The sequence below is a fragment of the Vipera ursinii genome (genome assembly GCF_947247035.1).
Source record: "Vipera ursinii genome assembly, chromosome: Z".
NCBI lineage: Eukaryota > Metazoa > Chordata > Lepidosauria > Squamata > Viperidae > Vipera > Vipera ursinii.
Genome location: NC_139517.1, coordinates 40,041,040 through 40,068,202, shown reverse-complemented (window position 1 = coordinate 40,068,202; position 27,163 = coordinate 40,041,040). Strand labels below are relative to the sequence as shown.

Sequence of the window (27,163 nt, the reverse complement as noted above, 5' to 3'; positions counted from 1 at the left end):
AGCAGAGCCATTACTTTTATATTTCCACAGATATACCAGTTGTATTTGGTGTACTGGATGTGCTTCAACAACAGTTCCATATTTTCATGTTTCTTTCATGTGTGCAGCATAGACAATGTAACTTTACAATACAGTAACATCAGCTAAGCTGGTTGTGATTCCTGCTTGATTTACTTACTGAGGGTGACACAAATGCAGTTATTTAATTTATATGGCACCCATCTCCTTGATAAAAAAAACTCTGGGAAGTTTACAGATCATAACAAGATAAATAGAAAAGCAATTAAAAATTTAAAACTATGCAAATTAAAAGTATTACCTGTGAATTATATTACAAGTTATTACTTATCAATTCATCTGCAAATGTCTAAATATTTTATTAGTCTGGAGATCCAGTTGCTCCTACTCTGATATCTAGAAATTTCTAGACATTCGGTTTCATAGTTGATATGGCATGGTAAAAGAATTCAAATAGTAAATTATTATTCAATTTTAATTTAAACTTTACCTGTGTAGGCACAAATCATGCTTTAAATGTTGGGAGATGGAGTACAACTGAGTGGTGCTAATTACACAATTATTTAGAGGTTCACGTTTAGGACGCCATAATATTGTATAATTCCCAACCTGCTCTTTATTCGTTATTGTACTTTTAAAATACACTTCAGTGTTCTTTTAAACTTTGAGAGTGGTAGGCATGCGAGATTCCAGTTAGTGAACGACAACTTCTAGCAACCCAAAGTGTGTTGTGGGGAGGGGTGGTGGTACTAGTTCTCGCTCACGACGAAGAAAAGATAGATCCCCGACACGCCTCGCGCCCCTCCGCTTCCCAAGGGAAGGTGGGTAACCACACCGGCTTTAACCATAGAGGTGTCGACGTCCAGAGAGGCCCTATAGGACTTCCTTTTTAAAAAAGCAAACGAAATCACTCGGTACACTTCCGGTGTGTGCCAGGAGGAGCGCAGTTGCGCCAAAGAGACTTGAACGGTGGTTTGTAATGCTTCTTCCCTCAGGACGGGCGAGCTTCCGTCTCTCTCTCTCTCTCTCTCTCTCTCTCTCTCTCTCTCTCTCTCTCTCTCTCTCTCTCTCTGCGCCTTCTTCTCTTGGGGGGGAGGAGGGGAGGGGATCTAGCTGGAAGACATCCGAGTGGATAGTCTTTGGGTGGACCGCGCACTTTTGAGGTGATCTCTTAATCTTTTCGTATCAGTAGGTATTGCTCGGCCCTCCAGATGGCCCTCAACAAATCTATGCATGCGAGAAATAGGTACAAAAACAAACCTCCTGACTTCGCTTTTCTGGCGTCCAAATATCCAGAATTTAAGCAGCACGTGCAAGTTAACTTGTCAGGAAGAGTGAGGTAGGTCAGCATGCGCACCTGCTTATATTTTCTCTTTTTATAAATATCTGTCAGTGAAGACAGTGTTTCACCGGATAAGAAAAGGTTTTCTGGAAGAGGATTCACAGTACCAATAAAGGAAAATATTTGTAGCTCAGGGTTGAAACGAAGGGTCTTCGGTGCTCTCTCAGCTTGGTTGTTTTCTTGCAGACGTTTCATTACCCTAACTAGGTAACATCAATTCCCATCTGATGGGATAGGATTCACAGTCTAAAATCTCACTCCTAAGAAGGGGAAGTAGACAGAGGGAAAGAAAGAAAAAATCTCTCCAGTTACTAATTTTAAAAGACTGCAAATGTATAGTTTTTAACATTTGTACTTATGCACAATAGGTGCTTGGATGCACTACCACCTTGGTGATCTTCAAGCCTCTTTACTATTAGTACCTCTACTGCACATTTTTAGAGATTTCTATTTGATAGACAATGCTCATTCAGCCTGTCTTAAAATTATTTCTGCTGCGCTATCTGCCAGATAATTATCCATAATAAAAAGGAATCATGAATGTCCTTTTGATAGTATTTACAAGCTTATAGAGTGTATGTGAGATTTTACTACCACTTTTTTCACATAGTGTGCACTTATGCCTGTTGAATGGGAAATAGTAGCCAGATTTATATATTAAGATGGTTAATTAAAATGATTTGACCTTATGAATCCAAATGGGTTCTGACAGGTGCTTGGGGGTTTTTTTAGCTATCTTGTGGTAATTCCGGTGAATGCAATGTTGAGTGCTTTAGGTTGTCTCTCTCTATTTGTGGGCTAGAACCTAAATGGCTTATTCAGGGGACAAAGAAAGCTACCAGTGGTTACAGTGCCTCTCTTTGAGAGGTAATGATTGCAGCAATTCTGAAAGAGACTATAGTACACCATCTCCTAAGGGGTCCGTCGTGGATCCATCTATATTTGGCAACTATTAACCGTCCCTAGACTCGTACTAGAAAAATACTGCTTTATCTTTGACCTCCCATTTTGAGGATATGATTATAAAACAACAGCAGTTTACTCCATATATAGCAGATTATTTAAAGCCTGTTTTTATCTGTTTACTCATTCCACAGTTCTCTATTTGTTTCTTATATCTTCCAGTGTAAATTTCAAGGATCCACAAGCAGTGAGAGCCCTGACATGTACACTGCTGAAAGAAGATTTTGGACTTCAGATTGATATACCTTTAGAAAGGCTTATTCCAACTGTTCCTTTGAGACTTAACTATATCCACTGGGTTGAAGATCTAATTGCTCAGCAAGATACTGGTACTAAAGGTTCTGTTACGTGGGGAATAGACATAGGTATGTTGTAGACCACATGGATGTGATCATGCAGTCAACCAGGAATTAAGCTAACCTCAAATGAACCTATTTTTTTTACTTGCTGTTTATGTCCTAAAAAGTAGCAAAAAGATTCTCTTTTTCATGCAGAATTCATTTAGTAATTCATTGCTGCAATAGACTAAGTGTGATTTCCTTGAAAAGGCATGAAAGTATGTTTTTCCTATTTTTCACCTTTTTTCATGTATTTTATTGATTTTTTAAAACATAAATCACTTAGTTGGTAAACAGTGTGTTTGCTGGGGTTACATTTGTAAAGAAAAATAATTAACAATTGGTTTCTATAATCCATAATCCACATAGTACATTTAGTTGATTTCCCCTTTTCCCCAAAATGTCTTCTTTGCAAACCTTGAATTAATACAGTTCTTATTATTTTGATAAATAACAGTTACATATATGATTTTTCCCAATATTCCTAGAAATAATGATCACATCAGTATAATATTTCTTTTCTATCTAATCATTCTGGTTGCCTCATATCCTGTTACAGTTCTTATTTAGATTTGTTTCTCCCATAAAGTTCAAAGTATTCTTGCTGATTAAGATTTTGTCAGCAGTTAATTACATTTAAAGATTTAAATCCATTTTCCCATATAAACCATCAACACTTTTACATTTCTTAAAGAATAGGTTAAAAATAGTAAACAAAAGGAAAAGAGAGCAAGAGTAAAGAAACATGAAAGGTAAAATACTACTTAAAATATATATTCCTCCTACACTAATATATATTCATTCCCAAAATTTCTCATTCTTTTTAACCATAATTAAAATATATTTAATCTTTAAATATTCCATTTAATGTGTCTAGTCATCTAGTCCTTTAACTCTTATTCAAAACATTTTTTTTCTTTTTTATACATTATAATTTCCCTAAATTCAAACACATTTAATTATCTAAAACATCAAGAAATAAAAGGGGAAAAAAGCATACAATATTATTTAAAGAATTCATCCCTCTTAGAATGACATATGTATTTAGAATCGTTTCTATTTCTTTAACCATATTCAAACAAATGTTTCTTTTTTATATATTCTCTCTGGTAGATCCCATCATCTATTTTCTTAATTTTCACTTTAATCTTTTTCCTTTGACCAGCATCTTTCTTGATCAATGTGTTTTGCTGAATCAAAAAGTTTTTCCATATATTCATGACTGTTGCTGTAGGTATAAGAAGTAAAATTGAATAAAGTGTCTTTATATGAGGCTTTTGCCTTTCCATGTTTCTTGAAAAACTTTTTCTCCTTCTTTGCTTCTCTTATCACTTCCTTTCTCTCTGATGTTTTCAACATCTCTACATTCCATTTTATCCAATCTGTTTTTTTGTCCTCAGATTTATTTTGTAGTCTTAAGGGATGAGTTGTTTTTTCATTTCTTGTAAATTTTTCCCCACTAGGATTAAATCATTTTTTCTTGCTTTGTTATGTTCTGTCTTTCAGTTTTATGTCCACTTATTTGTTTTGTCTGCTCCTTCTCTGTTGTTGTTTCCTGAAAGTTTTTTTGTTGTAGAGTTAACTTAGAAATAGATTGATTTATATTTTCAAATTTATTTTTGTTTTGTTTTTTTGTGATTTGAACTCAGTGTTATTTGAATTAATTGGTATTTCTGTTTTCTTGGTGTGTTCTATCTACATGTCTCTGATCCATGATGGCCAAAAGTTGAAGTTTTCCTTCTTATCTGCAAATAGCTTTAGAGTCCCGGTTAAATAGATATTTGTAATCCAAAGAGTTCAAAAAAGATTTTTTTTCCTTAAGTTTATAATTCTCTCTTTGTCTGCAGCCCAGGTTGTTGTCTTTTTTTGTCACAACTGTTCTTTGTTATTAAAGCTTTGAAGGTCACAAACACAATTAGTTTTTCCCAGATTTTGGCAAGTTCTCTATGGAAATCATAACTGTCATAATCTTCCTCCACCATTAGGTGTCAGCATCTATTTAGTTTTCAATATGAACAATGGTCTTTAAAATGAGAGTCTTAACTATTCAACAATTTTAAACTTGTTCAAAGTTAAATTTTAGCTTTCAAGTTTATAAATTTATTTCACTACAAGAGCCTTGGTGGAGCAGTGGGCTAACACCTCCTTAAGTAACACCAGCTGCCTGCAATTAGTGCAGGTTCGCATCCCACCAGGCTCAAGGTTGACTCAGCCTTCCATCCTTCTGAGGTAGGTAAAATGAGGACCCAGATTGTTGGGGGCAATTAAGCTGACTTTGTAATAATGCCGCTTGGGGGGGTGTGAAAGCCCTAATAAGCAGGCATAAACATAGAATGAAGGCTACTGCTAAGCTTGTAAGCTGCCCTGAGTCTTCGGAGAAGGGCGGGATATAAATGGAATTTAAATAAATAAATAAATATATTTTGATCCTCCATGGAAATTTTAATTCGCCACTTCCGTTACTATAAGGGTGGGGCGGAAGTCCCCCTACTTCACTTTCGGAGGTATTTTGCTTCTTGGGGATCTTTTCCAGGAAATTAAGTGTAGAATAGAAAAGGGAAAATCAGATTCCTCACCCAGTTTCAAACAAGCTGTTTACTGTTGTGCTGGTTAGTTCTTTTGAACTTCGGTTGCAAGTAGCTTGGGCTGATCGGTGAAATACAGCCTTTCTCCTGTCAGGTCAGAAGGCTTTCCCCAAGACGAACAGAACGACCACCGTCATTCCAGAGTCGCCGGGGCACCCTTCTTTCTTCGCCACCTCTCCGGGGCGGCTTGGGCCCATTAGGGTCTCCAGGCAGGTTGAAAATTAGCTGCAGGGGTGACCAATCTCTTACCACTCAGGGCTGGAATTCTCTCCTATTTTTCACTTTTAATTAATCAGATTTCTCCTTGAATGTAATATAGGTACTGGTGCATCCTGTATTTACCCATTACTTGGTGCAACTTTGAATGGATGGTATTTTATTGCAACAGAAGTGGATGATGTGTGCTTCAGTTATGCCAAGAAAAATGTAGAGCAAAATAACTTATCTGATCTTATAAAAGGTAACACTTTGTTTCTCTTTTATAGTGCCTAGGCAGAGTTCTTTATCTGTTGTTTAAAAACAAAATTATATATAAATTACATGATTTATATTTGATTCACAGGATTCTTTTTAAACTACTTTGTTAAAGACTACTGGCAATGAATAGGATATCAATTAACAAAACTTCTAGCTTTTCTTCCAGTCACTCTATTAAGAACATAAAATAATGACAAGAAGGTGTTAAAGGTTAATTATAATTAAAATTATTTGACTATATGAGTTTCCGGTGATCTCTTTTAATTGTTCATTTGTTACAATGAAGTACCACTAGGTTTATAATAAAAATATAGCTATTAAACTGAGAATCTAAGGTCCAGAGTGAGTTATATACTTCACATGTTCTGAACGTAAAGCTCAAAACGGCTGTATAATATTTTAAAATCTTTTTACTAATATAAACTACATAAATGTTTATTTTTCATTTTGACATATTAGGAACGATCTCTAATGTTTGAATGAAAGATTGTCTACTAATTCTTTTTTTTTCTTCTAGTGGTTAAAGTACCACAAAAAACATTACTCCTGGATGCCTTAGAAGAAGAGTCTGAAGTTATTTATGATTTCTGTATGTGCAACCCTCCATTTTTTGCCAACCAACTAGAAGCAAAGGTTTGTTTATTATGATTTTATCAATGAGCCTTTTCTTCATTTGATGAATATTATTGTTGAAAGGACATTTCATGTTTATAATTCTTGAAGCTGAATGGTGATTTGATAATTGAAACTAAACATGTAAAAATGGTTTTATCCCATTTGCTTATTTGCATAATGCTTAAAGTAAAGCATCCCTCAGGTTAGGACCCATCTTAGTCCAGCTTTTTGTTTCTCATACTAGCAAAAAGTATTTCTTTTGAGATGCTTACAAACAGGAGATGTACAGTCTTTTACCCTCGTTTCTGGTGAGTAGATACATACCTACATTTTATTTCTTTGAGAACTATGAAAGCGTCTCACTTTTTTTCACTCTGCGACCTATATTGCTGTAATTTCTTGGTGATTTCCTATCCCTATTTACCTTATAATTTCTTAAGTTCACAGTGGACTTTAATTGAGAACTTACATTTTATATTTCCATTGAATATGTGTCAGTCTATTTCATCTTATCATCTGTGGTAATGAACACCTTTATCTCGTGCATTCATTGTTATTTGTAGAGAGCAATAATACCAGCATTATTACTTATATTTCATAAATATTTGTTTGCTGCCAAACCTACAGAGGTTTCTTAGTGTGAATAGTTAAAAATATAATGGACTTTTCTCATAAATTCCCAACCCGGATGTTTTTTACATTATGGTATTTGAAATCAGACATTTGGAGGCCATAAAATTGGAAAAACTGCCACTTAGTATTTTTTCCCCCAACAAATTTCTCCATTCTTAATACATGCTTCACTTATGTATCTTACATAATTATTTCAATACCTTTGATCATCTCTTTTGGCCTTTAATTAATATATTTTTGTGAGTTACCAGGAAAATTTTGAAGAATTTGCTGAAATGTGGACATAAAAATCTGAATACTGTGCTATAAAGACCCTTATTATCCAATGTATTTTTGTAATAGTTATTTACTGTTATAATAGATTTTGGCCTCTTAAAGGAATGAAACAGAAATGTAGATGTCGTGGAAGTATGTCTTGGACCACAGATATTATTAGATTAAATATTCAGGAGTGCATTCATGTTTTTATCTAACAATCTTTCTTTCCTCTTTTCTGTTTTTTTGGAGGGGGAGATTAGAATTAAAACTAATGTTTAAAATTATGAACTACATATGTCTTACTATAACTAGGTACGGTTTTTATTGTTTTAATAAGAATTGTTAATTGTAAGGTCCAATCATTGTAAAGTGAATCATTCAACTTGTTACAAGACAATATGTACTGACCTCATAATTTCAAATCTAAGAAAATTCTATTAATCAAAGTTGTTACCAACCATTTTTATTTTATTTTTTTTTAAATCAAAACAATGTTGCATTTTTCAATTTTGCTTTTGTGAAGTGTGTTTATGCATGGTTGTGTAGGTGTGTATTTCCAATAATTATGACCTCATTTTAGTAGTAGCAAATATTGCTAAAGTTCTATAACAAATTTATTACCACACTAATGATTTTAGATTTTTTATTATATAACAATTATACAAATGAATTCTACCCAAATTAATTCAAGAGGGGAGTGTTGTATGTAGTGCTTATATAGGTAAATTGATAACAGTAAAAGTATAAATCAAATGTTTCTAGCACATCTTCTGAAAAAGGGCCTCTCTGTCCTAACAAAAATCTTTCCATCATAAAAAATAGTGAGACTAAAGCCATTATTAAATATATTTATTATAATTAGCTACTACAAATTGTTCTACAGTTCTTCACTACTTTTTTAAAAATTGAGATAATTTTTTTCATCTTTGTCATTCTATCTCTTGGGCATTAGAATTGCAAATAGTAAATGATTCATTTTTCATTGTGAAATAGATAAAATTCTGATACATTTTGATGCTCTTAATGTTTATTATTAAAGTAAAACAGTATGAGTCCTTACATGAATTTTATGTTTTCTTATTTAGAGCAAATCTACAAAACAGTACATTAACTCTTTATTATGTGCTTTATAATACAAGTCCTGATACTACTGTTATAGTAGTGGAGAATACATGTAGCACAGGGCTGAGAGGTTAGGTTATTGATATCCTGGTTATTGGCAGTAGAAAGTAATTAGAAAAGCCACCCAATTTTTTTTTAAGAAAATGTAAAAATATAAGTTACTAGAATCTATTCTTAAGCAGTTTACCAACAGGTGTTCTGTTTTATTTGTAAAAGGTAAAGGTTCCCCCACAAATTTGTGCTAGTCGTTTCCGACTCTAGGGGCAGGTGCTCATCTCCGTTTCAAAGCTGAAGAGCCAGCGCTTGTCCGAGGACGTCTCCATGGTCATGTGGCCAGCATGACTAGACGCCAAAGGCGAACGGAACACTGTTACCTTCCCACCGTAGTGGTCCCTATTTTTCTACTTGCGTTTTTACATGCTTTCGAACTGCTAGGTTGGCAGAAGCTGGGACGAATAACAGGCGCTCACTCTGTTTTATTTGACCATTATCCAATTGTTTATGATAAAGCAATTAATTTCATCTTTCTAATGAATGGCACATTTTAGTTTAAGCTATTCCCGCTTTTTATTTACTGGTTCCTGAGATTACTCCAGTTCTATTATCAACTGCTTTATCTGCTTTTATCTGTTTTGTTTTTTGAACTAATATTATAATGGCAGAAAAAACAAAATGTTAATCAAAGGAAAATAAGATATGACATAATTATCTCACAGGAAAAATCAGTAATAACTATTAGTTGTTTACATTTTAGTTTTCAACCCAAATACTTTCTTTTCCAGGGAGTAAATTCTCGTAATCCTAGAAGGCCCCCTCCTAGTTCGGTCAATACAGGAGGCATAACTGAGATCATGGCTGAAGGAGGAGAGCTAGAATTTGTCAAGAGAATCATTCATGATAGTTTGCAACTTAAAAAAAGATTACGGTAAGAGGTTACATTGAATTAAAAAACACTGATATTTAGTATAAACTGTATGTATTTAAAGAAAAGCAAAATGATGGTATTACACACACACACACACACACACACACACACACGATGCCTATACATCATAATTAACTTCAGAATAACTTCCTTCAATCCAGTGAAGAATTGTAGCCATAAATTTAACTTTCTAATGTTGAAGAACAAGTTTCTTAATAATAAGAAACAATATGCAGGCTGTAAAGAATCCATTTTCATTATCCAGTCATCAGTTCCTATGTAGTAGGTATGTAATTCAAAACAATATGGACATCCACAAATATTACAACTTGACTTAAAGTCTAATCAATATGTGTAATGATTTTTTATGGAATATATTTTGTATCCGAAATAGTCTGTTTAATTCAAGGTGCCATGTGTAAATATCCCAAAGGAGTCCGTGAAAGGAGAATTTGAGCTTGGTTCTTTGCTCGCAAACGTTTCATTACCCAGTGAAATAACATCAGTGCTGCTGTAAGATTTAGAGAGGAAGAAAACAGCGTACTATCCTTCTTCATCAATAGAAGAAACAACAGCAAATTAGAAGTGCAAGTTTTATTGAAAATCAGTCCACGCTAATCAAATGCTCCATTACCAAAATAACAATCCACCCTCCCACAAGGTGCCCATAATCATGATGTTTATGTGGTGGCAAATATACATGTTTTCATTCTCTTTTACTTAATTTTCACAATTAAAAAAGACCAGAGCACATTTTTTTTCCAGCAGCCAGCTTCCAGATAAGCAGGGATTAATACCAAACAATCAACCAAGAAATTAAAACTCAGAATATCAGTTTTAAATAAAGCAAGAATAAATATTAATTATTTGTATCTTAATGTAAAGTTGTTTACTGTTTCAAAAAACTCAGAGTGACATGTCTGTTTGAAAAAGGTTGGTTCCAAGAAAGAGAGCCATCCCAATACATCCAGTCTATGGTTTCTTCTGCTGATATAGAAATATATTTCCTTTACTTGAACTTTATTTCCCATTACGTGGTTCTGAATTTTTTTTTCCTTATTAAAGGTGGTATAGTTGTATGTTGGGAAAGAAATGCAGTTTGGCACCATTGAAAGAAGAACTACGAATCCATGGAGTAAGTAGTTCTTTAAAGACACTAATGTTATCTGTTAGTTAAAATTCGTGACTAGACTGCCAGTTAAATAAAGTTACATCTTGAAAAAATAAAGTTGTTTATTAGCTTTAGTTAAAACAATAAAAACTTCTAAGAAGAAAAAACAGTAGCTCTGACACTCTTATAATGAAGCATTAAACCACTGTTTTCTTGAGTATAGATATATTAGAAGCCAATATTATTTGGGGATGCGCATTTCAGAATTTGCTTTTGCAGTAAATTGTACCTTGTTTGTTTTCCATATGGACTTTACATAGACATCTGGAGCAGAAACAATGGTTTTTCTTATGTTTATGTGAAATTGCTGATTCCATCCTATCTGAGTCAAAGGACATCATACAACTAGCATGTACAAAAGTTCATTTCAAGACTATCATTAGCATTGCTTAAACATAATGGCTGAATCACATGTAACATGAAGTTGTCAGTTCAAATTTGATCATATTATGATCATATTCAGATTATAGTAGTCTTCAGACCAGCTGTTATCTGCATATTTAGATACAGTCTTATTTGGCTCTATGCAAATTGTGCAAAAATGTCCCCTATAGAAATTTGTCTCTTATGTTTTTTATTTTCACTCACAAGCTTGTATATGTACAGTTATATATGCTCACCAATTTACATCATCTCAAATCCAGCCCTCCCCATCCACACACAGCAAAATGAGAAAACAGCGTGCAGAGTTTAGAGTCCACATACCATCTCTCCTGCAAGACCTGTGCTTTCCTTTTAACCTACTGAACTGCCAATCAGCATGCTTGAGGAAGTGCATTTTGTGAGCTGGACACTATATTTCAAGACTTGTGTGGGCTGTAACCTATCCAGATTTCCTCTTCATACTATTCCTTATTTTTATTTTTTTATTTTTGTAACAGGTTAATTATAAAAAAATACAGTATCAATATGAGATATTTTTTGATGTTATGTCAGATGTCTTAAATTGTCTAGACAACTGCAGAATATACCAGGGCAATTTGGAAATAAACCTCCATTTGGTTATCAACGACAGACACTTGCAGATATAGGACTTTTGTTATACATGTTAGAAAATTACAGTATTGCATTACTTTTTGACCTAATCGCCATTCAAATTGAGGCACTTGTCATAACGCCTTACAAGGTTTGAAATTCATTAGTGGTTGCTCGGCACCAAATCTGGGCTATGGAGGGTGGTGATCAAAAACACCCCAACTGCTTCAAAAGTTCTTGGGTGCATCTAGCAGTGTGCAGGCGAGCATTACCGTAAGCGAACACCACACCAGAAGTCAGCATGCCCAGGCGCCTGTTATGGATGACTTGTCTGAGTTTTCGTAACGTTTCACAATAGACTTCTGAACTGATGGTTGAACCATGCTTCATGAAGTTCACTAGCAGTACTCTTTTGGCATGTTCACATTTGGCGGGATTTTCCATGGCATCCCTTCTAGTGTGGTGTTGATTCACAATAATGCTCACACACCGCTAGATGCACCCAAGAACTTTTGAAGCAGTTCTGTTGAGATGTTTTTGATCACACACACACACACACACACACACACACACACACACACACACACACACAGAGTCTAGATTTGGCGCTGAGCAACTACAAGTGAGGAATTTCAAGACTTTTAAGATGTTACGACAAGTGCCTCAATTTGAACGGCGATTATTTTGAAAAGTAATGTTGTAGTTTCTAACGTGTATAATAAAAGTTCTGTATCTGCAAGTGTCTGTCATTGATAAGCAAATGGAAGTTTATTTCTGAATTGCCCTCATAGCTTTTGGAAAACTGAAAAAACTTAAGACTGGTTTTATTTTTCTGTGAAGGTTCCTAAAGTCACCCATACTGAATTCTGCCAAGGTCGTACTATGCGGTGGGCCCTGGCTTGGAGCTTCTATGAAAATGTCAGAGTTCCAGTAAGTGGTTCTCTTTCAGTACCTACTTTGAGTCTTTGTGGGGAATCATTTACAGCAGCAGCTTCCAACCTTTTCTATACCTCACACCCCTTAGGTAAAGGTAAAGGTTCCCCCGCACATGAATGCTAGTCGTTTCCGACTCTAGGGGCCAGTGCTCATCTCCATTTCAAAGCCGAAGAGCCAGCGCTTGTCCGAGGACATCTCCGTGGTCATGTGGCTGGCATGACTAGACGCCAAAGGCGCATGGGACGCTGTTACCTTCCCACCGTAGTGGTCCCTATTTTTCTACTTGCATTTTTACGTGCTTTCGAACTGCTAGGTTGGCAGAAGCTGGGATGAGTAACAGGCACTCACTCTGTTACATGGCACTCGGGATTCGACCCGCCAAACTGCCGACCTTCTGATCGACAAGCTCAGCATCCTAACCCCCTGAGCCACCGTGTCCCTTAAACATTAAATATCTGGGTATAATTTGTCTGCATAATCGTAATTGTTCTACGCTGGACTTTGTTGCCTTTTACTATATATGGACTCTCAGTGGAGGAGGAGGAGGAGTGAAGAAGAGAACTGGAATTAATTTATGTTTTTACCATGGCAGTTGATTCTGATATTAAGCACACAAAGTTGTGAAAAAGTTGGTACTGCAAGGAAACCATAAACTCAGTGGTTTCACCTATAAAGAGGACTACCCTTTTGAAGCATCTGTCCTAAAAAATAAATAATACAATACAACATACAATAAATAATCTCCGTGGTCATGTGGCTGGCATGACTAGACGCCAAAGGCGCATGGGACGCTGTTACCTTCCCACCATAGTGGTCCCTATTTTTCTACTTGCCTTTTTACGTGCTTTCGAACTGATAGGTTGGCAGAAGCTGGGACGGGTAACAGGCACTCACTCTGTTACGCGGCACTCGGGATTCGACCCGCCAAACTGCCGACCTTCTGATCGACAAGTTCAGCATCCTAACCCACTGAGCCACCACACCCCTTACAAAAGCTCAAAATAACAAATTATTCACATACACTATAATTTTCAAAACTTCTAAACCCAGGTTTTCACACCCCCTAGAATATCATCTCGTATCCCCAGGGAGATAGCCTTTTGACTGTTGTCAGTCAAAAGGTATTCATTGTTTCAGCAAACAGTGAAGATACTGAAAATAATTCAACTACTTATTAGTAAGTAATTGGAGGAGATGATAATTCTAGAATTGTTCCCTCAGATGTGATGTAATTATATTTCTGCAGTTTCCAGAATACTTAGAATATGCACTTATCCTTAAGCTGGCTCAAAAAGTATACAAGATGCATGCTAACATGTAGGGAACATCACATTAGAAAAATTCACAGAAGGAAACGACCTCATTGTGGCTTTCTTCTCTAGCAACATCTACCTCCCCAACTATATATCTGGAAAATGACAGAAGCTTTCTAAATAACGAGGCGTCACTTTTTAAGGAGTTCTCTTTTGTGAATTTCTTTAGTGCAAAACCAGGTTTCCGTCTTTATCTCACCTCCCTGAGTCCTTCGGGAGAAGGGCGGTATACAAATTAAATTATTAAATATTATTAAATTTATACATTCCATTTCCTTTCCCAGTCCCATTGATAATCCCTTCTGTTATGTTGACCACGTTCAGATGTGGCTTTCCAATGGCATTTTGTGGGGAGGAGGGTGGCTGCCTAGTGAAGAATGGGATAGCAGATCTTTCTGTGAACTCACTAAGTATACATACCTTAGGATCAACGTCCTTTCAGTGTTCTCTTCATGTTCTTCAGGATATCGTTTTATTTTCTAATTACTTTGTTCAACTTGAATATTGTACTTTCCCCCTCAGTCGCCTCCTTCTAAGAAAAGGAAACTAGAAAAACCTCGGAAACCAATCATGTTTCTTGTCTTGGCATCTACAGCCAAAGAGTTAGCTATGAAAGCCTCATCTGTAGGAATCAGTGCTGTTGAAGGATTAGGAGTGGTTGCAGCATGGATTAGAAAACTTCTCACTGACCTGAAGGTAGGCTAACTTTTAAAAATTCTGCTTCAGGCAATGGCTAGTAGCCCAAAAGAGCCACGCTACCGTTTGATGTGTATTCCCTTTCAATAGGTTCAGCATAAAACACTTCCGTGTGGAAAAGATGAGGTCAGCTTGTTTCTAACAGCTGTGGAAAATTCCTGGATTCATTTAAGGAGAAAAAAGAGGGACAGAGTTAGGCAATTACGTGAACTTCCTCGAGCGTCTGAAGATTTTCTGCAATCGGCCGAAGAAAAGAATCAGAAAACATCCAGTAATGAGTGTGAAGGAAATGCAAATGGATCTACTGAAAAATCATCTGAGGTACTTCGTCTTGATGTTGAGTCATCAGAGGGGGATGGACTCAATGATGCACCTGCAATTCAGGATGAAAGTATCCAGGGATACACTGGGGAAAGCAGCAGCACAGAGGAACCATCCTTTATTTCAGAATCCAAACATAATTCCAGTAATCAAAATGAAGGGACTAAGACCTTTGCTACTGACATCCTGGCCCTTGAAATTGGAGAGAATGATAGTACTTCAGGGGAATGGTTCCTTTTCAAATGTGTATTAATTGTGAAGAAAGAAGGTCCTGATATTTTAATAGAAATGCACTGGATTGATGGACAGAACAGAGACTTAATGAATCAACTGTGCACTTACCTAAAGAATCAGATGTTTCGTTTGATCACAACTTAAAAGACACACGGATGTATGGAAGAATTACCCTTATTTTTGTAATCTTGCTTTTGTATTTAATAGCGTTCACACTGGCACCTCTTAAAGGTAATAGTTTCTAAAAACGTCTGAAATTTGAGGTGTTTGTGATTAGTTAAAACAAAACATGCTGTTAAAACAAAAAATGAATTGTGCTTGCTTTCCACTGGAATAATTCAGATTTATGTTATAACTGTCCTTTCTTACTGATTTCAGTGAGTCATAAATGTAACTAGCTTAATCTGAATCGTTTCCCTGTAATCATCACCTGTGTGTAATAGAGTTTTAGTATTTTTGTTTCAGCTTACATATAAAAGAGCAGCACTGTAAGAGCATTAAAAAATCTTGTGAAAAATTGTTGTCAGCTTTTCCAACTGCTCAGAAATTGTTTTATATCCATATCTTGGCCCCCTTGTCAGAAATGCTCCCACATGTTGGATTGCATTAAAGCAATAATAATCTCAAGTTTGAAAGAACGGAGATTGGACAAAAATGCCATTTAGATTCTTTTGCTATAGAATTGAAAAAACTATACAATTTGTTCTCTGCTATATCTTGATAAGTTTTAAAGTTGCAGTGCTCTATTACTAAAAACAGAATCCAAGGTTTAGAGTGCCTCATTAACAACAATTTATTTATTGCAAAAATGCAAAATCTGTAGTTAGTGGGTCAAAGCTCACTAATATCACTTTTGTAATCCTCTAGGCTAGGCAAGGTAAATAATTTACTCTTCTTTTTTTTGAATTGGAGCAAATTTAAGGAATAAAATTGGAGTTTTACAAAGATTTACAACACCCATTTCACCTTGAGACCTCCTTCACCTAATCAGGCCCATTTTAGATTCTGTCCTTTATTTCGGAGTGAAATCCTCAAATTAACAGCACAAAGTCAGATATAATTCAGTCTAAATGAAATTGTGCATTGAGTTTTAGTTACCCATTTGTATGGCTCAAAAACAGGAACTGTGAGAGGGACCTTGGAGTCCTAGTGGACAATCACTTAATTATGAGCCAGCAGTGTGCGGCAGCAGCCAAAAAAGCTAATATAATCCTTAGTTGTATAAACAGAGGCGTAGAATCAAAATCATTTGAAGTATTAGTACCACTTTATAAAGCCTTAGTAAGGCCGCACCTGGAATACTACATCCAGTATTGGTCACATTACAAAAAAGATGTTGAGACTTCGGAAAAAGTGCAAAGAAGAGCAACTAAGATTAAAGACCTAGAGACTAAAACATAGGAAGAATGATTGCAGGATTTGGGTTTGGCTACTCTAGAGAAAAGAAGGACTAGGGAAGATGTGATAACAGTATTCCAGTATTTGAGAGGCTGCCACAAATAGGAGGGGGTCAACTTATTTTCCAAAGCACTAGAAGGCAGGACAAGAAACAATGGATGGAAACTAATCAAGGAGAGAAGCAACCTGAAATTAAGGAGAAACTTCCTAATAGTGAGGGCAATGAACCAGTGGAACAGCTTGCCTCCAGAAATTGTGGGTGCTTCATACTGGAGGTTTTTAAGAAGAGGCTGGACAGTCACTTGTCTGAGATGGTATAGGTTCTCCAGCTTGAGCAGGGACCTATTCTGATTCTGAGATTCTGGTATAAAACAAATCAGTTCTATGGTTAGGAATAAAGTCTAATAAGCTTCTTGGCCTTATTGTGGGATCATGCTTCACTTAATATGTTAAAACATGAAAGATCATTTTACAGGCAGTTACCATACCGGTATATAACAATCACAAACTGACCCTCTTTTTTGTGTATTTTTTTTAACGATACATTTTCTTCCTCCTCCCGGTGAAGTCATGTATTTGTGCTTTCTACTGCCATCTTGTGCACAAATTGTACTTCTGTGACTTACATCTTTTCTCATGGAAAAGTTACTACATGATGACATCTTTGTTTCCTAGGGTTGTGCAAATTTTTCAGATGAGGTGCTTTGCAAGGTATAGAGAGCATGTACAGAACACCTCTCTTCAACTCATTAAAGCAATACTTCTTTTTTCAGACTTGCAGGTTTTTTTTGTAATTTGCATCAACTATCCCTACGTGCTCTATATAGTGTATGCAGGAAAGCAAGGACAGGCAGGAGCATCCAAGGTTGGCAAACAACATTTTATTTGTCAGATTTAAGAACTGCCCACTTCTTCATAGAGGGATTGGGCAATGTACAATAAAATATTAAAAGCATAAAAAACTGTATATAAACTTTGAAAGAGGGATGGTAATAATAATTCCTTAAAAGGTGGGGAAGGGGCTCTTTCAGATCACCAGTCAATCCCATAGCTACATGCTCACCTGAGCCATGTTTTTATACTTGTATAGAAGGCCAGATGAGTGGGGGTCCACCTCAGCTCCTCTGTGGTTGTTCCACAGTGGCCTCTTAACAATAATAAAACAGCAGAAAAGGATAGGTAATCGCTCCTGAACTGTATGTATGTGTGTGTAAAATGGGTGCCCTTATTCCTTTCAGTCCTTTTAGCATAATTTTTCTTTGCATAGTACTAAAATATATTTTTCTGGATTTGCGTTCTAATCCTATGTTGCCGGCAAACAGACCTTTACTGTTCTGTACCAGCCTACTACCGGCCCTGCAGAAAAGGCAGGGACAACCCCTTTACAAAACGGCAAGAGGCTGGAACTAAGCCTGCCAAATTTATTAACATAAAACAGCAAACAGCAAAACAAAACACGAACCATGAAACAGGAGCTATTCAAACGGTTGCCTTCAGCAAACCAGCCCTTAAACAGTTCAAGGCGTGGCTTCTCTCTGCCTCCTTCCGAGGTGCCCCATTGCCTTCCTCTGTTTACTCCTGATTGACTGCCTCCTGCGTTGGGCGTCCTTGAACAGGGCCAGCTGTGGGTCATCTTCATCCACGCTGTCAGGCTCACACAGCTGGGTCTGTGTCGTAACCAGATGGGAGGGGCCTGGCTGAGGGCTCTGCGGAGCCTCAAGGCTATCCTCAGCAAGCTCTCCAACACCCCCCTCCTCCTCCTCTGAATCGTCCGACCCAACTGCCGAACCCACAGGCTGACCCTGAATCACAACATTTACATTCAAGTCTAGGGTTCTCAGTTAACAAGATTTAATGAATATGCTCCTAAGCATTTTATGGATTAGTTTCCACCTTCATAAGATGGCATATAAACAGCAATACCTGATATGCTGACATCACTATTTAGCCCCCAAACATCTGCTTTTTCCATGGCTTAATGATTGTGGCATTTTTTTTTACTATGGTTTATTGATTAACCTATAATCCCATAATTTCACAATAATCCACAAATCATAATGCACAAACCACAGTGCCACCTGGCGTACTCAGCCTCTAACTCCAGACCAAACCTTTGTACACATGCATACTTCAAAAGGAAAAAAGGATAGAAAAGGAAAGAAAACAGATTAAAAAAGGGAAAACATATCATGGAAAATCTAAATAGAGCTTTATCATGGCAGAATGTTCATTCTATCCTTTTACATGATCTGTAAAAAAAAAAAAGGCTTTTCTGAGCCTCTTCCTCCCTAAATGAGATTGGGCACTGAATGTTTTAGTGTTGCCTTTTGCTCTCAACCTTTTCTCCCTTCTCTGTTCCGGCAAAAGTCTGATCTTCGCCAGCCCTTTCATTCCCTGGATTCCTCCTGCGTGAGAAATGAATTATTAATGGTGCATTAAATGGAGGCTGGCCCAGAGCCAGGGGATGGTACTAATCAGAAGCTAATTGAGGGAGAAATTAGATATTGTTCCCAGCTGCCTAAAAGATGAGGGGTAGATGGCAGCCTGCTTAGAAAAGGTGACCCCCCACAACAAAAATCACAAAATAGCCAGCAGAACCATGGAGCACAGCTGGTTTGAATGCTTCTCTACACTCCTTCCTCTCCAGCCACGTGACCACCCATTCTTTTCCATCTCCTAACCTCTTTCCTGTGCTGCTTATTTCCAAGGACAGTTTGAGGCAAGGTTGTGATCTGGGCCCTGCACAAAAATTATAATCGTAATAGTTCTGTGTGGGGTTGAATTCCTTTTATTGGACAGCATAAGAAAGTCTGCCATCATGGCTGCAGGAATCAGAGATCAACTGCCTGGCCAATGGTTTGAGACTGGTAACCATTTGTCTAAAATGGTATAGGTTTCCTGCTTGAGGAGGGGGTTGACTAGAAGACCTCCAAGGTTCCTTCCAATTTTGTTATTCTGGTGGGGTGCAAGTCTGGCGTCCTCTAGGGTTCAGTCTGCCCAAACTCTTTGTTTATTGGAGGAGATGTAATGGAAGCTTTTAAGGAAATAATAGGAATCAAGGGGATTGAAGGCTCACTTGGCTCTCCCACCCTTAATGAGTCCTGGAATGATATTTAAGAAAGACCTAGGCAGACGAGCAAGGAGATACTGTCTAGGAAACAGGTAAGAAACAGCATTGTAGCTTTACAATAAAGTAGAATTATATCATGTGGTCATATTTCCTGCCTGATCTACCTGGTCAGGCTGACAAGTTCTGAGAGGAGCTGAGTGAAATTTATTAGGTCAAAAGAGTAGATTGATTTATTAACCCTGCACTGCCTGCCTTATCTTATTTTCTGCATCCAGTGTCTTTGTGGTGAAATCTATAGTTGCCTTGAATACCTCCCCACATTGGCCTGCTTTGTTCACCCAACTGATTAAAAATATGTCAGGTCAGATCATGTCCCTGGCCTTCCTCTACATGCTATAAAGCCTTGATTCATGTTTCCAAAGTAAATTCTCCTTTCAGGTCATTCATGTCATTGACCTGCCCAATGCCCCTGAAAAGTAGAGGGAGATGTGTACATGCACTGCAGCAGCAGTTTCAAAGTCATGCTCCAAAATAAAATTAGGTTATTCTTCAGGGGAATGGTTATTTCTAGAGCAGGCGTGGAATCAACCTGCCTGATATTTTCCTTAGCCTCAAAGGCAGAGGTAACCTTCAGAAAATCAAGAGCTGCCAGTGTAAAGCACATGCAAGAAAAAGGAAGACAGAAAAGCAGGAAATTTTGGATACATAGAAATAGGCCCCACCCTAAAGATGCTTCTGGGGAGAATTTTGCTGTAACCCATTCCTCTTGGCCTTTATGCACATGTTCACCCATCTTTCCATCTCTCTTGGGATTTTTTTTGGTGAAAATAGCTCTTTATTATATATGTGCGAATATTATAGTCATGGAAGGAAGCCTCATTTGCCAAAGTGCTGCATTCCTTGGGGGGGGGGAAACTTGCTCAGTGGGAATTCCTGAAATACCTCTGAAGCACAGGTAATCATCAACTTACAACCTGTTACTTATGGATCATTCAGAATTATGATGGACCCAGAAAATGGGATTTATGATCTGAATTTGAATTCTGGTTTTGTTCCCCATCCCCAGTTACATAACTGCATTTTGGGCATTCGGCAAACAGCACACATTTACAGCCATTAGAAGCGCCTCACAGTCACATGATCACGATTTTTGGCATTTTTGCCAGAAACCAGTGTTTACTTCCAGTTTCTGGCAAAATTGGTCCCATGGCAAAAAATGGGTTCACTTAACAACCACTGCATTCACTTTGTGACCTCAGTGTTTTCTTTATGACCACTGCAAAAGTCATAAAATTAGGTCTGATCTCAAGATGTCCTATTTCACCACCTTCACTACTTATGACAATGTTTCTGGGATCAATTACAATCATAAGTTGAAGATTAATTGAAATGGTAATAGCTCCCTATACGCTCTGATTCTGGAAAAGCTGGAAGGAAAGAGAAAACCAGCAGCATTAAAGTGGATGGACTCAGTTAAAGTGGTGATAAGTGTAACATTGGAAGACCTGAAAGACCAGATTAGGGACAGATCAAATAGAAAATCTATCAATTTCATCTCTAAGAGTTGACACTGATGTGACGGCATATAGGGAATTCAATAATAATGATATACGGGCATATTAATTCTACTGTTGCTTTGCCATTGCACAAAATTCTCAGACACCATGTCTGAGCTCCGCAGAATCACCAATTAGCTGGAGCCTGGTGCTGATCCTGGTGTTTCTGCTGAGCTGCCTAGAAGTGCTGGTCAGCTGGAACCCGGCACTGATCCTGGCGTTTCTGCTGAGCCCTGAAGAAGCACCGATCAGCTGGAACCAAGCACTGATCCTAGCACTTCTGGTGAGCCCTGACAACCCTGCAGATGCACCAATCAGCTGTCAGGGCTCATGTTCTATACCAGCCTGCTACCGGCCCTGCAGAAAAGGCAGGGACAACCCCTTTTACAAGAAGGCAAGAGGCTGGAATTACGCCTGCAAAATTTATTGCTACAAAAACAAATAGAACAAGACACGAACCAAGAAACAGGAGCTTTTCAAGCGGTTGCCTTCAGCAAACCAGCCCTCCCACGCATTCCCCCTTAAATACAGTTCAGGGCGTGGCTTCTCTCTGCCTCCTTCAGAGGAGCCCCATTGCCTTCCTCTGTTTACTCCTGATTGACTGCCTCCTGCGTCGGGCATCCTTGAACAGGGCCAGCTGTGGGTCATTTTCATCCACGCTGTCAGGCTCACACAGCTGGGTCTGCGTCGTGACCAGATGAGAGGGGCCTGGCTGAGGGCTCTCATCAAGCTGTCCAATCCCCTCAGCAAGCTCTTCAACACCCCCCTCCTCCTCCTCCTCTGAGTCGTCCGACCCAACTACCGAACCCACAGGCTGACCCTGAATCACAACAGCTCAGCAGAAGCGCCAGGATCAGCACTGAAAGGAAGGAAGGAGATGGGAATGAGAAGGAGGGAAAGAAGCAGGGAAGGAAGGAAGGAAGGAAGGAAGGAAGGAGATGGGAATGAGAAGGAGGGAGGCAGGGAGAGAGGGGAAAAGGAAGAAAGGACACCACCCCCACCCCCCGCACAATGGTAACCACAATGCTAATGCAGCCCTCAATGAAATTGATTTTGACACCCCTGATATAAAAGGTTGTTAAGTGAATCTGGTTTCCCCATTGACTTTGCTGGTCAAAAGGTTGCAAAAGGGGATCACATGACCTTGAGACACTGCAGCCATCATAAATATGAATCAGTTGCCAAGCATCCGAACGTAAATCACATGACCCTGGGAATGCTGAAACAGTCATAAGTGTGAAAAATGGTCATAAGTCACTTTTTTCAGTGCCGTTGTAACTTCGAACAGTCACTAAGCGAACTGTTGTAAGACAAGGACTACCTGTACTTTATCACTTTTTTCCTCTTTTTTTTTTTGGTCATCAAGTTTTTGACACCTTGCTAGGCAACTGGTGGTACTCGGATATTGCAATATCCTAAAAGTGGGTGAAAAGATTGAAAAGCCCTGCTCTATGAAACTCAAAGCATGCTTCAGCATGGATGAGAAAGGCTTTTGGTAAACCAGCTTTCCTTACGTGGAACTGCCACAGGTTCTCTGTCCAACTAAAGCACCAAAACATCTTCTCATGGGATCTGCCTGGAATTAATAGGCTTTGAAAAATGTCAGCAAGATGAAAAGAGAATTTGAATACAACCGGAAGCTGTGTTCCTGAACAAATGAAAAGGGCTAAAAGTGTTCTCTAGCAGCAGGTCTCCTTCAAAGAAAATTGCTCCTAATATAGTTAACTTGAGTGCAGACGCAAGGCTTAGCCCAGTTATCACTGAACGCTAGCAGAGATTTATTATATTTGAGGTAAAATATAGGTTTATTAAGATTCTTTGGATAGGAAAGCCATGTTGCTACCTAAACTATAACTGAAAGTGGTGGGGACTTTCTTAAATACAGACTCGTTTTACTATAGTAACAATAGGCCAAGTGAGAGATAAATACAGGGCCAGGGTGCAAACATTATTTCCTTCCTTTGCTTCTGGCCATTTGTCCTAGTAGTCAAAAGACTCACTGTTGCAAAGAGGTAATCAGCCTCCAACAGAGAAAGAATACTGTTCATCCCCGAATGGATTTGTAGCTTCACAGCGTGTTCAGTCAAACTGGAAAGGCTGGAAATGGAGGTCGCGGTAATATAGTCCTCTGTCATTATTGATTTTTATCATAGAGAGCCTAAGCTTGCCTGCTCACTGCACCCTTCAGATAACAACTCTGCTTAGCAGTAAAAAATGTCCTAGATGTGTGGGGTAGGAATTTGTGGGAGAAATCACAAGAGCCTGCCTGCCTACCAGCCAGCCTTTTCTTGTTGCCTCTTACTAAATTTGTTGTAATTTTGTTTAATGGTACCCTTTTTTCTGTAGAAAAATAAGGAGAGAAGCTGTACAGGTCTCCGGTTATTACAAAAGGGAAAGCCAAAACAGTGGCACTGAGAATAAGGATTTGTAAAAACAGAAATTGTGCAAAATTCTGCAATCTGTCCTATTATTCACCTTCTGTGATGTGCCCGTTCTTTTTCTAACTCTTTCCATGTTCATCTTTTCATGAGCATCAGCTCATGAGAACATTATGAACATTTCAGTTGCCTGTATACAATTGTCTAAGATTATCATATCTCTTTTTGTATAGTGTTCATAATTTCTAAATTTATCTATTGAAAATAAGGACAATTGTTCCAGTATTTCTCATCTCACCATGGTTGGGGTAGTTGGAGTTCAATGCCCAGAATTTTCCAGTGAACATGCTGAGGTTGAGAAACACTGGTTTAAGCCTTGGCTTTGGTAAACTCTTGCTATTGGGATTTTGCAGACTTAAACAATGAGAAAATTTCCACATCTATATCTGTCTCCCCACTAATACATTCTTTTTCTGGCTTATTTTTCAGTTTGAGGGTGGTCTGCTGCATAATAAATGTATTAGGTGGCATTCTTCCAAATGTAAATGTAAAGTTCCAAATGTAAAGTTCTATCTGCTATTTTTATTTCTAGAATAAGTGTAGATAATTTATTTATAATGAATGACCTCTAGACCCACCTTTGCAAAGCCTAACTGAAAAGTGCAATAGCCTTCCAGAATCTAGATTTTTTTTTAAATCTGTTTAGAAATTACCATACCACAATTTACATCAAAACAATCAATACCATCAATAACAATTAAACATTACGGGGAAATGAATCTGGAAATCATGGTGGTGGTGATGCTGTTGTTGATGATGATGATGATTTCCCCTTTGTTTCTAGACTTATTTAACTGATATTTTCTTATTGCTTCCTGCAGTACAGTCTAGAAAAAATGGACCTCATTTATTTATAAACATCACTACTGAATTTGAAGAAGCAGGGAGCAACAATGTTCAGATTTCTAGCAGATTGAGACTCCAGAATTGGGAAGCATCACTACAAATTATTATTGTTGGTCAACTGTCAGCCAGATGTTTAGACTGAATTTTGCATTTTTATCCACATATCCTTCCCAAGGACCTGGTATAGGTTTTAAAGATGTAGGATGTAAACTGTTCCAAGTACAGCTGCCTTTTGTAATTGAATGATGGCTATTGTCAATGCTAATGCTGTTCAAGTGGTGCTACAGATGTTTTGGGATTGCATCCAAGGCACCTACCGTACTATTATTGGTACTAACTTTGCTTTCTTTTGCCATAGTCATTCTGCTTCTATTTGCAGGTTTTTCTTTATTGTAATTTTCTCTTAAATTCTGCTGTTTTCAAGTACTACAACATCTACTATCCAGACTTTTTTGTCTTTTTTATTGACAGTTATTAGGTCTGGGGTGTTATGTGATAGGTGCTACTATCATAGCTAGATGCTTAGACTGGATTTGGCATTTTTATCACTTATCAAATTATTTTATTATTATTAACCTTAGAAATTATTAAACTTCTTAACTTGCTGAATTCCAATATTTAGTAGCTTCAGCTAGTGTGGCCAATAAGGAGTATTGCTGGAATTTATAATTCAGCAATATCTGGTGTCACAAATGTGGTACCTAAATTTGTACTACATATACTTACTTTAGAATATATTTAGCCCATTCTTGTACATTTTATGGACTTCCTGTTTATTTGCTGAGCAAGTCCTGGAATTTAGTTCCTCTATTTGTATCCCCCAGCTAAAATCTTTTTCAAGATAAACGTCCAAACTTTGTTTTCAGTCTACAGATTAAGAGCTCAGCATCAAATCAGATTGTGTAGATTTTACAATTGGATCTGGTCACCCTAGATCAGAAGTCTTGAGTTGCAGTAAAATATGCAAAAAGTAGAATGTGTTATTCTGCAGAAACAGACAATAGACTTAGGCAGGACTTGTGAAGCAGACTTGGGGAACTAGAATCTAATTGAGGAATCATGAGGTGGACCATCAATTTAATATTTACAAGTTGAGAGATTACGCATAGACCTGACTGTTCAGGCTAAACACTTACTGTACTGATTTAGAATATGAATAAATAGCCAAATAAAAAATAGCCTGCTCTCTTATTATGGCTAAATAGTCTTTTCTTTGTTTAAAGTCTTGGGAAACAGGTTAAAATATTTAGACCAGGTGCATCCAACCCTTGGACAGCTAGCAGTGCATCCCATAAAGTTTTTTTTAAAACATATAAAAAATAAAGGATTTTTTTACAATATATATATAATACAATATATATATATAATGCGGCCCAAGACAATTCCTCTTCATTCAACACAGCCTAGGTGAGCCAACAGATTGGGAATGTCTGATTTAAGATTTAGATTCTGATATATGGAAAAGGTTAGCAGTTCAAGCACTTACTGGCCAGTCCAGAAGTCTTTCACAGAAAGCCTGCATACTACCATATCTTTCTAGCTGTTCCATTGTGCCATTCTAGGGAATCCTAATTTTTTAATTTAATTCTAGAAACCTTGACAACATTGTCTTGAGTTCCCCTGCAAGACATTCTTGAATTGCCTCTGATTCTATTCATGAAAGATGGAGGAGGAAATTAAGGAAAACTGTTCTCTATTCATTCTGCTTTGCCTCATTAATGACAACTGCTTACCACAGCATTGTCTGTTAGAGAAGAAAGAACATTATGCAGATGAGTTTGAGAGCTCTTCCAGAGAGCTGCATTTCTGGAATCTGAACTTGACACTGAAAGAATATGGGGTAGAGGTTCAATGAAAAAAAGCCAAATAATCCAACTCTCATAATTGGCCATATTGTTAGGAGATGATAGAAATTATAATCCAAATGTAACTATAGATTGTGGGGGGGAGACCATAAAGGATATTCCATAGCTTTATACCCTATACTAAATCAAAATGACACATTCATCTGGATTTAGAGGGCTATAGAAACCCAGTAACTGTACTTTGGAAAATATAATGTATGGCTTAGATTATTGTATGAATCCAGGTGCTATAATTTAAATAATAGTTTGTGACTCAGCAATTTGAAAATTTATGTTGAAATCTATAGTTAAGCAAACTATGATTTAGTCGCGCATGACAGCAGTTTATCTTGTCTGAATTTTAAAATTCACAGTCCATTCTTGTGTTCTAAACTCTATTTTCTCCAGGTTACAGTACCAAATTGTCTAGATCTTCTGGAGCCAGCAAAGATAAGCAAATTAGGAGTGAGGGAGATGGTTTAATTTTTTTCCAGAAAAAAGCTTAAAATGATTGTTTTGTTGATTCTGTGTTTTGTGTTTGTTGTTAATGTGAGGAAAGAACAGCTAATTTTTTCTCTTGGTTCGTAATCAGCAAGTTCATCCATAGTAAATACTGTTCGGCTTTTGAAAGTTTTCTTCATGGGAATTACCTGACTGTAAGGGACTGAATATGCCTGTGAGTCCAACTATTATGTTTTATAAAGGACAATTTATGATTTAATGTATTGTGTAAGCATAGCCAGTTGTGATTTACTTCAGAAATCATGGTTAATCAAACTAATCACTGAACTGTACTTCTGAGAAAACTTTCATGAAGTTTCAGTTAGTGATACAGACTTTTATGACACTATCATTAACACATACATAATGTTAAGAATCCCTTGAGTGTATTCTGTCCACATAGAAGATTTCAATGACGTTTTGCAACAGTTATGTCAAATGCTTACATTCTTTTTTAAACAAATGTGTTACCAATATTTTAGTATCATTTTTCTGCAAGTGACTAACTTGGTTTTGAATTCTAGATCTAATCAAGCAAATATTTATTTAATTTGATTTAGATGCTACGTAACTCCTGATGGAAGAGAC

At 37.3% G+C, this 27,163-nt stretch overlaps 1 protein-coding gene across 3 annotated transcripts; it reads left to right on the top strand.

Annotated features, from left to right (window-relative positions):
- The first annotated feature begins 964 nt into the window (after positions 1-964).
- METTL16 (methyltransferase 16, RNA N6-adenosine) lies at positions 965-15,439 on the top strand. 3 transcript variants are annotated; one of them, XM_083379314.1, is made up of 10 exons: positions 965-990; positions 1,211-1,357; positions 2,486-2,688; positions 5,566-5,706; positions 6,241-6,356; positions 9,134-9,276; positions 10,342-10,411; positions 12,263-12,352; positions 14,194-14,367; positions 14,458-15,439. In XM_083379314.1, the coding sequence occupies exons 2-10, from the start codon at positions 1,230-1,232 to the stop codon at positions 15,064-15,066; spliced, it is 1,674 nt and encodes a 557-aa protein (XP_083235440.1). In that variant the 5' UTR covers positions 965-990; positions 1,211-1,229; the 3' UTR covers positions 15,067-15,439. The 3 variants fall into 3 exon arrangements, with proteins under 3 accessions (XP_083235440.1, XP_083235441.1, XP_083235442.1); XM_083379315.1 differs by having other exon boundaries at positions 976-990; positions 1,208-1,357; XM_083379316.1 differs by lacking the exon at positions 965-990 and having other exon boundaries at positions 1,080-1,357; positions 2,486-2,652.
- The last annotated feature ends 11,724 nt before the right edge of the window (positions 15,440-27,163 follow it).

Excerpts from the sequence above, each read along its gene's own strand:
- METTL16 (XM_083379314.1), top strand. The coding sequence starts at position 1,230 with ATGGCCCTCAACAAATCTATGCATGCGAGAAATAGGTACAAAAACAAA. Across the intron at positions 5,707-6,240 it reads CTTATCTGATCTTATAAAAG|TGGTTAAAGTACCACAAAAA; the intron begins GTAACACTTTGT and ends TTTTTCTTCTAG. Across the intron at positions 12,353-14,193 it reads ATGAAAATGTCAGAGTTCCA|TCGCCTCCTTCTAAGAAAAG; the intron begins GTAAGTGGTTCT and ends TTTCCCCCTCAG.